Below are 12,024 nucleotides of genomic sequence, written 5' to 3'. Positions count from 1 at the left end.
TTTTTTTCTAATTCCTCAAGCAGAATGAAAATAAGCATTCACGAAAATCAAAGAAGACAAAGTAATGTTTTAAAACACATTTTCAAGAAAACAGAAAATGTGAGAATTTTGAATTTTTGTTTTCCTTTATCCCCTCTTGGTTTTATCATACCAATGCTATCTGGCTGCCTTAAGTGATACCCAACCACTTCATGTGGAAAGGAATCCTGTTTGTTTGTTTGTTTTTTATTTAATTTATATATATATATATATATATATATTTTATACACATTTCAAGTGGTGCTCTTTCAAATGGTACTGTTGTCTCTCTCTCTCTCCCAGATTCTTTCCTATTTTTCAACATATCTACTGTTGATATAAATCAAAATGTTTTGTTGGGCAATGCCAACATTTAAAAGGAACGGCACCTACTTGAATATAAACTCTGGACAGATACGAAGAAGTGTTTTGGCATGGCCGTTTTGGTGCCACATATTTGGCTTTGCCAATTTGATACTGACTGATTCATCATCAGACGTTTTAATGTTTCTAATTTTCTGTTTATGTATATGGAGAGAGGGAAAGTGTTTATGTTGTGTTCAACAAATAAATTGTAAAGTACCCCCTTCTCTCTCTCTATATATATGTGTGTATATTTCAGCACACATTCATTTGCCTCCAGTGCCAAAACGTAGAGTCACCGAAACCAGTTGAATGTCCATTCAGCTGCACCAAATCACTGGTGTCCACACGGTCATGCCAATCTCTTGTTCCAACTCTGGACATCTTAGTACAGTACACTGATTCTATAGATCAGTGAAAATAGATACGTTTGTAAATAAAGACATGTACTTTGTAAAAAAGAAATGTAAAGATCTATAGATTACTGTTCAGCTACCTTTATGATGCTAAGAACATTAAGAAAACTGGTCTGTACTGCTTTCAGAACTGTGGAAACTATTTACCTTTCAACTGCTATTTTATGAATCAGCCATAAATGGAAGATAAAACTGTTTCAATTCAGTGCTGTATTCATACTGGTAATTTTTTTTCTTCTACCCCGTTGTCCCCAAATTTCATCCCTATTTCTCAATTCATTTTAGTTTCCACGGAGGAAACCCTTACAGTGTACAGATACTTATGTTATGCAATTTTATTCTAAAACATCTGAAATAGAAAAGGCGTTCTATTCTCCAAATCACTCCAAATCTAGGAGACACAATTATGCAAAAATGGGAAAAATTTGTAAAAAATATTTCAAAAGATATTTATTTGGGAAAAAATAAAATAAAATTCAGATAGCTGCATGTTTGAATTCTGGGCAAATAAACCATATTTTCTTGGAATTCATTAATAAAAGTCAAGATTCTTTCCAAAAAATATTTATTACATTATTTCAAGAATTGGTTGGTTGTTTTTTTTTTCAGTTCATATATATTAAAAATGTCATTTATATTGCAGAAAGAAATAATTTCTTACCGAAACACTTCATGCTTTGTTTGCAATTTCAGATACTTACTATACATATCCTTAAATTATAAATATAGGATCTTAAATTCTTATTGATACATATACAGATTGGACCTTAGATTAGATATATATAGAGAGAGAGAAAGGAGAGAGAGAGAGCGAGCGAAAGAAAAAGAGAGAGAGAGAGATAGCCTTAAATAAATTATAAATGCGGCTGTTGAAGAGAGAACAAATTCAAGATTCAAGGAAATTGGTTCTGGTCTATGTTGGCAAAAATTACTCAAAAGAGGAGTTGGATAAATTCATTTGCTGTGAGGAATGAGAGCAGATAACAATTCTGGCTGTTGTACTTCATGTGAAAGTGGAAACAGAAATATGAGTATTGTTATCCCTTGGGCTGAAGGCAAGATCTGAAAGAGTTCTACCCTTCTGGCAAATGAACTTAACCAACTCTCCTACAAAGATAGTAGTGGTGGTTGTGTTCTTTCAGCTTAGTCTTCTGGTTCATTTTCATGTTTTGCCAGGGCTGGTGGCAAGGTAGATCCAGCTGGACCTTCAAAGTGAAAGCTGCAGAGATAAGAAAGAAAGAAAGAAAGAAAAAAAGGATATAATGAACAAAATATATATTTGGTATTTAATTTCAGCAATGGTATACAAGATATGGTAATACAAGTTTACATGGTCATTTGACATGCAAGAAATAACAGTCAAATCTCCCTCAAATCACATACATCACAAAAAGAAAATAAGACAGTGGGTAAGGTAGTCCTAAACAGGCTAGGTCTGAATAAAAGAAGAGATGGTCAAAAGTACATCAGGACTGACCTAAGGTTTTGACATGGTTTCTAAGGCTGGATGCCCTTCCTAACGCTAACCACTTTACAGTGTACTGAGTGCTTTTTACATGACACTGGCATGGGCCCCTATTTCATATCTTCTCTCTCCTTAGCTGTACATTCAATAAATCACAAGAACTAGAAACAGGGTTCTCACCCTAGTGAGTTTGTGGCTGGAGTCTCTTCAGTGTTGAATTCTGCAACAGGAATTCCTCGGCCTGCTAGCATTGGTGCATACATGGCAGCTGGGTAGACAATTGATGAAGTACCAACCTGGAAGAAAGAGAAAATATATATTTAATGTGGTATTCATACATCTATGAATAGACAAATCTCCCTCAAATTACACCCTTCTGTCAAGGAAAGGAAGCATTTTGTAACCAGGATTATTTATTCATGGATTGGAAATGGGCTGTGCGTGAGAAGACCCGGCAAGCCAAGTAAGATCGTTGCCAGTGCCCCTGGACTGGTTCTTGTGCGGGTGGCACATGAGATGCACCATTTTGAGCGTGGCCGTTGCCAGTACCGCCTGACTGGATCCTGTAGGATTTTCGAGCGAGATCGTTGCCAGTGCCCCTGGACTGGCTTGTGCGGGTGGCACATAAAAGACACCATTTCGAGCGTGGCCGTTTTCGTGCGGGTGACACGTAAAAGCACCCACTACACTCTCTGAGTGGTTGGCGTTAGGAAGGGCATCCAGCTGTAGAAACTCTGCCAAATCAGACTGGAGCCTGGTGTTGCCATCCGGTTTCACCAGTCCTCAGTCAAATCGTCCAACCCATGCTAGCATGGCAAGCAGACGTTAAACGATGATGATGATGATATTATGCCTTAACCCTTTAGCATTTAAACACTGCCATATCCAACCCAAATGTGTACCTGTTTTATGTTCTATCCAGCCTCTCACGCCTACCCTTCAAATGCCATTCTAAAAATATACAATCATAGCATCAAATTTTGAAAGGTATGAGATAATGTATGTTTAATTATAGATGTTTTCGATCTAGTTTGGATTCGTTGCCATCAAATTTGAATTCTTTGCAATCAACATGGCAAAGAATCCAAACTAGATTGAAAACATCTATAAAAACAATGAGAATGAAAAAGCATTACATTTAACAAAGTAATCTGAATGCTAAAGGATTAAACAAAGACAATGATTTGGACTTAAGCACTTTTGATCACGCTTAACCCCAGTAGCTCTCATTAGACAACCTTATGATCAATAATATCCAATTTTAAAAGTTAAAACAAACGAGCTTGTCTATTGATCAACCAGGACAGTACAGCAGCCGGTGGCACGTAAAAGCACCCCCTATACACTGGGAGTAGTTGGCGTTAGGAAGGGCATCCAGCTGTAGAAACTCTACCCAATCAGATTGGAGCATGGTGTAGCCATCTGGTTCACCAGTCCTCAGTCAAATCGTCCAACCCATGCTAGCATAGAAAGCAGACGTTAAACGATGATGATGAAGTTTCACATAAAAAAAAAAGAGCAATACTTACAACCAAGCAAAGATCACATGAATCCAGAACCTCTTCAGTTTGCAGCAAGACATTCTGGTCAAGACTTTCTCCAAACCAAACGACATGAGGACGAAGAAGACCTTTACAACTGGATGTTTTGCACCTAAAAAAAGATAAACCACAAATACAGAATTCTTTATTATACATATCTTTTACTTTTTGTTTCAGTCGCTGGGGTTAAACAACATCAAAAACTCATAATTCAATTGACTTACCGTGGAAGAAGTTCTTTAGGGATTCTAGCATCTTCTGCAGATGGATCAGGAGATCTACATGCAAAGGAAAAGCAAATATCATCAATACTTCATCAAATATCATCAAAACTTGGACAGAATAGTATTTGATTTAAACTGACTTAATTTTGAACAATGTTTTACAGTCAGGATGGATAGATATATAGAGATTTGGAGTGTGTGTATATATATATCATTGGTTTACCATGCACTCGCATGGATCAGGCAGAATTTTGTAGAGCTGGATTTTCTATAACCGGAACATCTTCATGTTGCAAACCCTCACCCATTTCCAAGTGAGGTAACAGTTGCCTCATCACCAGACATGCCTTTCATGGAAGACTGGAAATGAAGGATCCAGCTTGTATGATAGAGACATTTACTTCCAACTATCACATGATGTCAAGGCAAGGAGACACTACCACACACACAATAGACTTCTTTCAGTTTTCATTAACCAAATCCACTTGAGACTTTGGTCAACCTGGAGCTATAGAAGACACACACATATACATACATACATAACACAAAGTTGGCAAAAAACAGGTTTCAATTGCAAATTACAACATTTGTTTCTGCACCTGACACGAGGATTGAGTACTGGAGTTGATGTAATCGACTTAATCCCCTGGCCTGAAATTGCTGGTCTTGTGCCAAAACTTGAAATTAAGATTTCCATGTGGTTATCTTGATATGTTGTATGAGGTGACTAAAACAGTTAGCAACAGGAAAGGCATCTGACCAGAAAATCCTATCACCAAAGGAGAACCATAATGAACTGTTGTGGGCTAACCCTTGCTTTAGCTGGGAAAATTACATGAAAATGTTTATAGTTAATTGAATGAGGTGGTGGTGGTGATGGAAGGAGTTATATCTTCAATTCTGACCACGTAGGCTTATAAATGGTATGGTTTAGTTTCTCTTGTTTACAACTTATCATTTTACATGCAATATATAACTGACACTTATAGGTTTCCATAACAAAAAAGTAAGTTACTTACCCTCTGTTAGCCAAAGCCTCACAAATTGGGCTGTCATTGTTCACAGCAACTTCTCCACAGTTAGTACACCTTGTCTTGAACAAGTTACCTTTAGTAAACAAAGAAGAAACATTTCAATCAAATAGAGATTTTTCATAAGTACATCTGTTCGGTAAATTAATATGAAATAATTGTTTTTCATATAGGCACAGAGCCAGCAATTTTAAGGAGAGGAATTTAGTTGATACCAAAGATCTCAGTACCTAACTGAGGCTTTATTTTATTGATTCCAGAAAACATTTATGTGCTATGAAATAAATTTTTTGAAATGAGAAAGATACAGAAAAGAAAAGATGAAGCAACTCACCATGAAGTTCAATGATATTTGTGGAACCTGCTCTACGATGGAGTCCATCTATATTTTGAGTGACCACAGATACTATACGGTTCTGTTTTGCCAAACGTTGCTCACACTCAGCAATGGCAATATGAGCCTAAACAAGAGTTGGAAGAAAAGTTGTGTTTAAAATATTCAACAAGGACAAAATTGAATATGATGCTTTTAATCTTTTGTTGCCATATTTCTGTTAGAAAAGTGTCTTTATTTCAATTAATTTTGAAAATAATGAAGAATTTAGTAAAATCTCATTTATTAATAATTATTAATTAACAAGAATTATCATTTATTAATAATTATTAATTAACAAGAAATTTTGATAGTTTTAAATTTAGATCATTGTAAAACAGGAAGTTTGTTTCATAGAACCAGAGGCAGTCTCAGGGCAAGTTAATATAAAAAGAGTTAAACAATTTTGAAAATAGTTTTTTAAAGTTGCAACCAGACAAAGGGTTTCAATACACTTCCATAATTGAGATCAAGAGAAAACAATATGGCAAGTTCTTAGCTGAACAAGTATACAAAGGCATGAGTATCAATTTAATACATATATATTTCAATGATAAAAGGCCACAATATATCACCGTCACTGCTTAAACATCTCTTTTTCCATAGCAAATGAGCTGGATGGGTCCACATGCAAGATATTAACATTTGTCTCAATCTTATCTGTGATACTTACGGGTCCTTGATCTGACTTTACTAACTGTCCCCATTTTGCGTATTGACTTTTGCTTTGAGCAAATTTCACTATCAGTCTCAAGGTATTTTTTTTTTATTCAGTATGTCATGTATTCACAATATACATCCATACCCAAACACGTAATGTATCTGCCTTTCCTGTGGCACATCTCGGTCTTTAATATCAAGTCACATGCTCAACTTACTCATACTCAGTTTAGTGTTGAAATCAACACGACACATCCAATGGACCTTACTTTTCTTCATCTCCTACATATGAGAAGCTTACTATAGGTAGCATCCAAATCTTTCAAATCATGCCCTCTCCTTAAAAAAAAACAAAAAAGAATACAGATAATGGCTAAAACTGCACTGCAAAGATTATCTTTTCTCTTTCAAGGCCACAAAATAGTTCAACTCTGATCAGTTGCTAGTCCCTTACAAGACTTAGCTAAAATAAACCATGGAGTACAGCTCCCACAAATCATAAGTTTGTTCAATCAGGGATGACCTGGGACTCAATAGCGTCAACAACTCACTTTACCTTGTTTGGCTGCTTGTTAGCCATCAACTCGCGCCGATAGTGGTAGAATTCCCAGACCAACGATGGATTTCTGGCAAATGCTGTTGGACTAGCCAAATCCTGAATGGAAGAAAGAAAACTTTAGATGGATGCTAAAAGGTGCTGAATTCTTAAATAATTATATACAACTCAGTCAGTTCCAATGCAAAATATTTAAAAGATAGTGGACATGGCTAGGACAGTAGAAGTTCAGATAAATTACTTCATAGCATTTAGCCTTATCCCTCAAGATTCTGAATGTAAATCTAAATGGCATCAACTTTACATATAATAAGTATGCATGAAACAACTGACACTTACCTGAGCTTGCCATTTTCTCCAAAAGCCACCAGGGCCTCGAAACGTTGGTACACCACTCTCTGCACTCACTCCAGCACCTGTTAATATGACTATTTTCTTTGCTTTACCAAAGATATCACGAAAAGCTGCCAGATCAGAACTAGGGCGTTGGTTTGGCATCTGAAAAGAAGCAATGGTTAATATCGAGCATCAGTGTATGTCATACATTATACAGATAAATGGATTAATTAAATCATAAATTCAGCCCCCTAATCATTTGGAGGCACAGGCGAGGGTGGTAACGATGACATACACGTGTGGTGTTAGGGAAGTGGATTTTCAAGGAAGACAAGAAATATATTAAGAGTTTCCATCAAGGTTATAAAAGTTTAAGCTAACTACTTTGTAAGGTTCCCAGTTTTCGCTTTCAAAAATATTCAGTCTCCACTGATTTTCGTATGGAGGACAGGAGAAACAGTCAGACAAAGGGGCAGAGGTAAAGAATACGCACACCACCCGTTTCCGGCGCAATCCTAACCCTAAACCTAACAGCTGTAAACGGGTGGCGTACGTATTCTTTACCTTCGCCAATAAAGGTGTCATTCTTTATGGTCTAACACCCCTCTGTATTGGAAGAACAAACTAGCATGCCTGCAATCTTTTAATTCTAACAAAGGAAGGAAACTAAGTGAAATGTTACCTTCAGAAGATTTATAAACAGAGGAAGTCTTTGTCAAGTAACGAACAGATCCCAACAAGATATCAAGAGATGTGCTGTGTAGGCAATCCCACCGACATCAGTAATTCGCTTCACTACGGACAATCGCTTAATATTGTGTTAACAGATCTTCACATTGCACCCAAAGACAGACCTCAAAGATAATGAATACAAGGAAACGTGATTCCAAATACTTATCGACTCCGCAAGGACAAATTGCAAATTCTAGTGTAAACTTAAGTGAATATGTAAACAAGTGAGATTACTGCAGTTTCCTGTTATATATATATATTTTACGTGACAACTATGAATGGTTCAGTAAATAAACATGTAACAACGAATACATCATACTTTGCAAGCTTCCTCCTTCGACAGAGGATGCAAGCGTGTCGGAGGTGTGTGTGGAAACATAAATGCACACTCGTAAATATGTATAAACACGCGTATATGTGTCACCACACACATATTATAATCCCTATTTATGTATATTCTTAAAACTATATAAAAGAAAGCAGAGAATGTTAGTGTTTAGCTTTAGTAAACAGAGGTAAGTGTCAAACTCACGGTCACGGGTGTGATTGAAGCCAATAGTTTGCTGACAGCACGGTTCCAGGTAAGAGAACTCCGGCAACGTTTAGAAAGAGTCGTTGAGCGAGCTAGAAACAGCATTCGTTTGGTTTATTTTTGTCTTCCGTATTTTTAACAGGCCAATAAGCTGAACTGAAAACAAACACCTACGACTAAATGTCGTCAGGATAGGCCACTCTTATTGACTTCATTACCGGTGAAGAAGCAAGAATATTCCACCCGGATTAAGAGGCGGGTCATTTGTTCTTTCGTGTATGAGATGGGATATTATTTCAATGAATAAAAACAATATTGAAGGGATATTGAGGGGATATTATTTCAATGAATTAAAATAATATTGAAGTGGTCACCAAACAGGGTTCGGAAAAATTTTTTTCATTTTTTTTTTCCTGAGCTCGAAAAAAAATAGAAAAGACTCTGACAAAGAGATTGAATAAAAATTATTATTGTGTAAAAATATTCCTGTTTTAGCAAAAAATTATTTTTGTGAACAATTTTAGGTCTCCGGAAATTTTGGGGGCAAAAAAGAATACAAACTGCTGGGTTTATATTTCAAATATTGAAGTAAAAAAAAATATATCTAGATCCACACCCGGCGGAAAAATTGAAAAAAAAATAGTGTAGCAGTTGAAATGCACCGTATATGAAAGAAATATGAAGGAAAAAATGCGCGCTGACAAACGGGGTGGGGAGAGGGCTCGGAAAATTCACACGATCAACCCCCACATAACCCCGAGCACTAAATCTCAACACCCGGTCACAGGAGTGAAACAGAAATATTTCTTGTGTGATTCTGTAATTATTAGAGTTGTCTTCCTTAGCAAGGTGCTCTCAATATCATACTTTTGTTTTGATTTGACATTTCACCTCACATCTATACTTTACGGATTTGTTTTTACAACTTTTTTATTGTCTTTTTACCCCCCCTCCCCGTCCCTCTCTGTTGATATATCTATTTATTGAATGAAACTGTCACGTGTAACTTAAAAGGTCAATCTTTTTAAAACACCTCTTACTAGTTCGCTGTCAGCACAGAAGTTATTATAAGTTAAATTCTTGAGGTAACAACTCTTACACAGTTTTATTCTATCACCCCCGCCCATTTTATTTCTCTTCTATCTATCTTATATGTATATTTGCCTCTGATTCTCGTGTTTCCCTATCTTGTATTTTTCTTCTTATTCTTATCGTTATTTTTTTTTTAATTCTTTTACTATTGGCACTAAGCCTAAAATTGTGAGACGGGAAAGTCGATTACATCGAATTCAGTACTTGACTGGCATTTAATTCATCAACTCTGAAAGGATGAAAAGTGAAGTCGACGGCAGCAATTCCAGCACCTCTTACTTCTTTGGAGTAGAGTGCACATATATTTTGAAACATATGTAGGAATTAAAGGAACTTTTGTTTATATGCGTTTTGCTCCATTTGTTATTATTATTCATATATATATATATATATATATATATATATATATGTATGTATATATATGTGTGTGTGTATATATATATGGAGATGTACTTGCATAGCAAGTGACCTGATAAATACCTGTGAAATTTTCATACCAAAACAGCTATCACTTGAGGGTCACCATTGTGCAAGGTTCCAACTAAGGACTTATATCCAGTTGTATCTACTACCTATTCCTATTAATGTACCTCCATCTCCAGTAGATTTGTCGAAATGTGACGAACAAATGGCAATTGGTTAACTGTAAGTATGAACCAAACCATTGGATAACCCAGGCAGTGATTTGATTATTTTGGTGAGGGCTTGAGTAGAACTGTCCACACTTTTTTGATCTTGTGAAAGAATTCCAATGCCTGAGTTGCAGGGCATATGACCAGCTAGCTCCATGTAGCACAGACCATTGATGTTGTTGTTGTTGTTGTTGTTGTTGTTTAAAAGGCAAAAGGCAGAGAGAGGAAATGGTATATCTGTGGGCCTGAAGTTAAAGAATGTTGGCAAGCAAATTCCTGCTAGTCAATCAGAAGGCTCATTTTTTGGCTGTGATCTAGGACACCTGTATGTAGCAGCAGTGAAGGGACATGACTAAGTGGTTAAGTTACTCAGCTCATGATTGTAGGGTCATGAGTTCAATACCTGGTGGTGCATTGTCTCCTTGAGCAAGACACTTTATTTCACATTGTTCTATCTCCCTCAGCTGGCAAAAATGCATTGTGCTTGTAATGCAAATGGTCAGCCTTATCACATTCTGTGTCACGCTGAATCTCCCTGTGAACTATTCATATGTTAAGTGTGTGCATATCTGTGGAGTGCTCAGCTACTTGCATATTAATTTCATGAACAAGCTGTTCTATTGATCAGATCAACTGGAACCTGTCTCATCATAACTGATGGAGTGTCAGCTGTATAGCAACAGCTCATCACCATCTGAGATATGTGAACAGTATTCTATCGTGGGCCTTACTAGAGTTTTGCCAAGAGTTAGTAGCTTTTGGGGAGCTGAAGTATTTCTTCATAATCCTACAAAATATGTTTCCAGTACAGAAATAATCAGCTTTATATTGTTCTGCTTTCAGTGTGCTGGACTATATCACCTGACATGTCAGAAGAAGAGAATTTCATATATGGAACATTCCCTGAGCACTTCAAGTGGTGTGCAGCTACCTCAGCTTTCCAGATTGAAGGAGGTGCCACTGAAGATGGTGAGTGAAGTAAAAGTGCCGACGGCATATTCGTTTTAATTTACATTATTTTTCTATCTTCTTTCGATTTTACTGGATGTGTGTGCATTGGGTCGGATTGCTGTCGAGCACTAACTGGTAACATGTAACCCAGTGCAACCTGTTGCATGATTGGGTCATCATCATCATCATCATCGTTTAACGTCCGCTTTCCATGCTAGCATGGGTTGGACAATTTGACTGAGGACTGGTGAAACCAGATGGCTACACCAGGCTCCAATCTGATCTGGCAGAGTTTCTACAGCTGGATGCCCTTCCTGACACCAACCACTCCAAGAGTGTAGTGGGTGCTTTTATCATATTTATTATTATTATTATTATTATTATTATTATTATTATTATTATTATTTATTAATATTATTTATTATTATTATTATTATTATTATTTATTAATATTATTTATTATTATTAATTATTATTATTATTATTATTATTATCATTATTAGGTCGAGGCCGTAGCATCTGGGATACATTCTGCCACATTTCAGGAAACATTATTGACAATTCAACAGCAGACATCTCATGTGACAGCTACCACAGATATATGGAGGATGTTTCACTTCTGAAGAACCTTGGTGTAAGTATGGACATGTTTATTTGGTACATACTAACTACTGTCACCATTGTGCCACCAGTAGCAGTGGGAGGATGGTTGTAGTGATGGTGGTCATGAAGTGAGTGATACTGGGGGTAGTCATGGTGGCGGTGGTGGTTAGTGATGTTGCTGATAGTGGTGACAAAGATGATGGTGATAGTGGTTGACAGAGGAATAGCAGTGGTGGTGGTGAGGGTAGTAGTGGTGCCAGTGATGTTGGTTGTGATGACAGTTTGATGGTGGTGGTGGTGGTGGTGATGTTGATGATGGCAGTGATAGTGGGAGCATTGACTATGGCAATGGTGGTGGTAGTGATGAAGATAATAATATGGCAGTAACCATTAATATCATCATCATCATCATCATCATCGTTTAACGTCTGCTTTCCATGCTAGCATGGGTTGGACGATTTGACTGAGGACTGGTGAAACCAGATGGCTACACCAGGAT

At 36.8% G+C, this 12,024-nt stretch overlaps 3 protein-coding genes across 5 annotated transcripts in view; 2 read left to right on the top strand and 1 right to left on the bottom strand.

Annotated features, from left to right (window-relative positions):
* The window catches only part of LOC106882984 (protein IMPACT), a 13,621-nt gene extending 8,658 nt beyond the window's left edge, over positions 1 to 4,963 (top strand). Inside the window, exons 11-12 of one of the 3 annotated variants that reach the window (XM_052975222.1) lie at positions 21 to 99; positions 3,981 to 4,963. In XM_052975222.1, the coding sequence (XP_052831182.1) occupies positions 21 to 65 (45 nt within the window). In that variant the 3' untranslated portion in view covers positions 66 to 99; positions 3,981 to 4,963. Of the gene's footprint in view, positions 1 to 20; positions 1,383 to 3,980 lie in introns of those variants that run through there. The other 2 variants (XM_014933833.2, XM_014933834.2) reach the window with 2 other exon arrangements.
* On the bottom strand, positions 1,346 to 8,667 carry LOC106882983 (NAD-dependent protein deacylase). The gene is made up of 9 exons (XM_014933832.2): positions 8,248 to 8,667; positions 6,987 to 7,145; positions 6,648 to 6,746; positions 5,393 to 5,519; positions 5,047 to 5,134; positions 4,028 to 4,081; positions 3,792 to 3,915; positions 2,443 to 2,558; positions 1,346 to 2,016 (listed from the first exon to the last, which is right to left on the bottom strand). The coding sequence occupies exons 1-9, from the start codon at positions 8,350 to 8,352 to the stop codon at positions 1,941 to 1,943; spliced, it is 948 nt and encodes a 315-aa protein (XP_014789318.1). The 5' UTR covers positions 8,353 to 8,667; the 3' UTR covers positions 1,346 to 1,940.
* Positions 8,668 to 9,090: 423 nt separating this feature from the next.
* Positions 9,091 to 12,024, top strand: part of LOC106882977 (cytosolic beta-glucosidase) — a 10,025-nt gene continuing 7,091 nt past the window's right edge. Inside the window, exons 1-3 of the mRNA XM_014933825.2 lie at positions 9,091 to 9,332; positions 10,815 to 10,940; positions 11,426 to 11,556. Of these exons, the coding sequence (XP_014789311.1) occupies positions 10,838 to 10,940; positions 11,426 to 11,556 (234 nt within the window). The 5' untranslated portion in view covers positions 9,091 to 9,332; positions 10,815 to 10,837. The remainder of the gene's footprint in view (positions 9,333 to 10,814; positions 10,941 to 11,425; positions 11,557 to 12,024) is intronic.

This window comes from Octopus bimaculoides, chromosome 20, assembly GCF_001194135.2.
Source record: "Octopus bimaculoides isolate UCB-OBI-ISO-001 chromosome 20, ASM119413v2, whole genome shotgun sequence".
NCBI lineage: Eukaryota > Metazoa > Mollusca > Cephalopoda > Octopoda > Octopodidae > Octopus > Octopus bimaculoides.
The sequence above is the reverse complement of the archived record's forward strand: the minus strand, read 5'-3'. Positions and strand labels throughout refer to the sequence as shown.

Bases quoted from the DNA above. Each gene is read 5' to 3' on its own strand.
- LOC106882983 (XM_014933832.2), bottom strand. From the start codon at position 8,352: ATGCTGTTTCTAGCTCGCTCAACGACTCTTTCTAAACGTTGCCGGAGT. The intron at 6,747-6,986 runs GTAAGTGTCAGT...TCTTCCATTCAG, and splicing joins GGAGAAAATGGCAAGCTCAG to GATTTGGCTAGTCCAACAGC. The intron at 4,082-5,046 runs GTAAGTAACTTA...CTTTGCATGTAG, and splicing joins GAGGCTTTGGCTAACAGAGG to ATCTCCTGATCCATCTGCAG.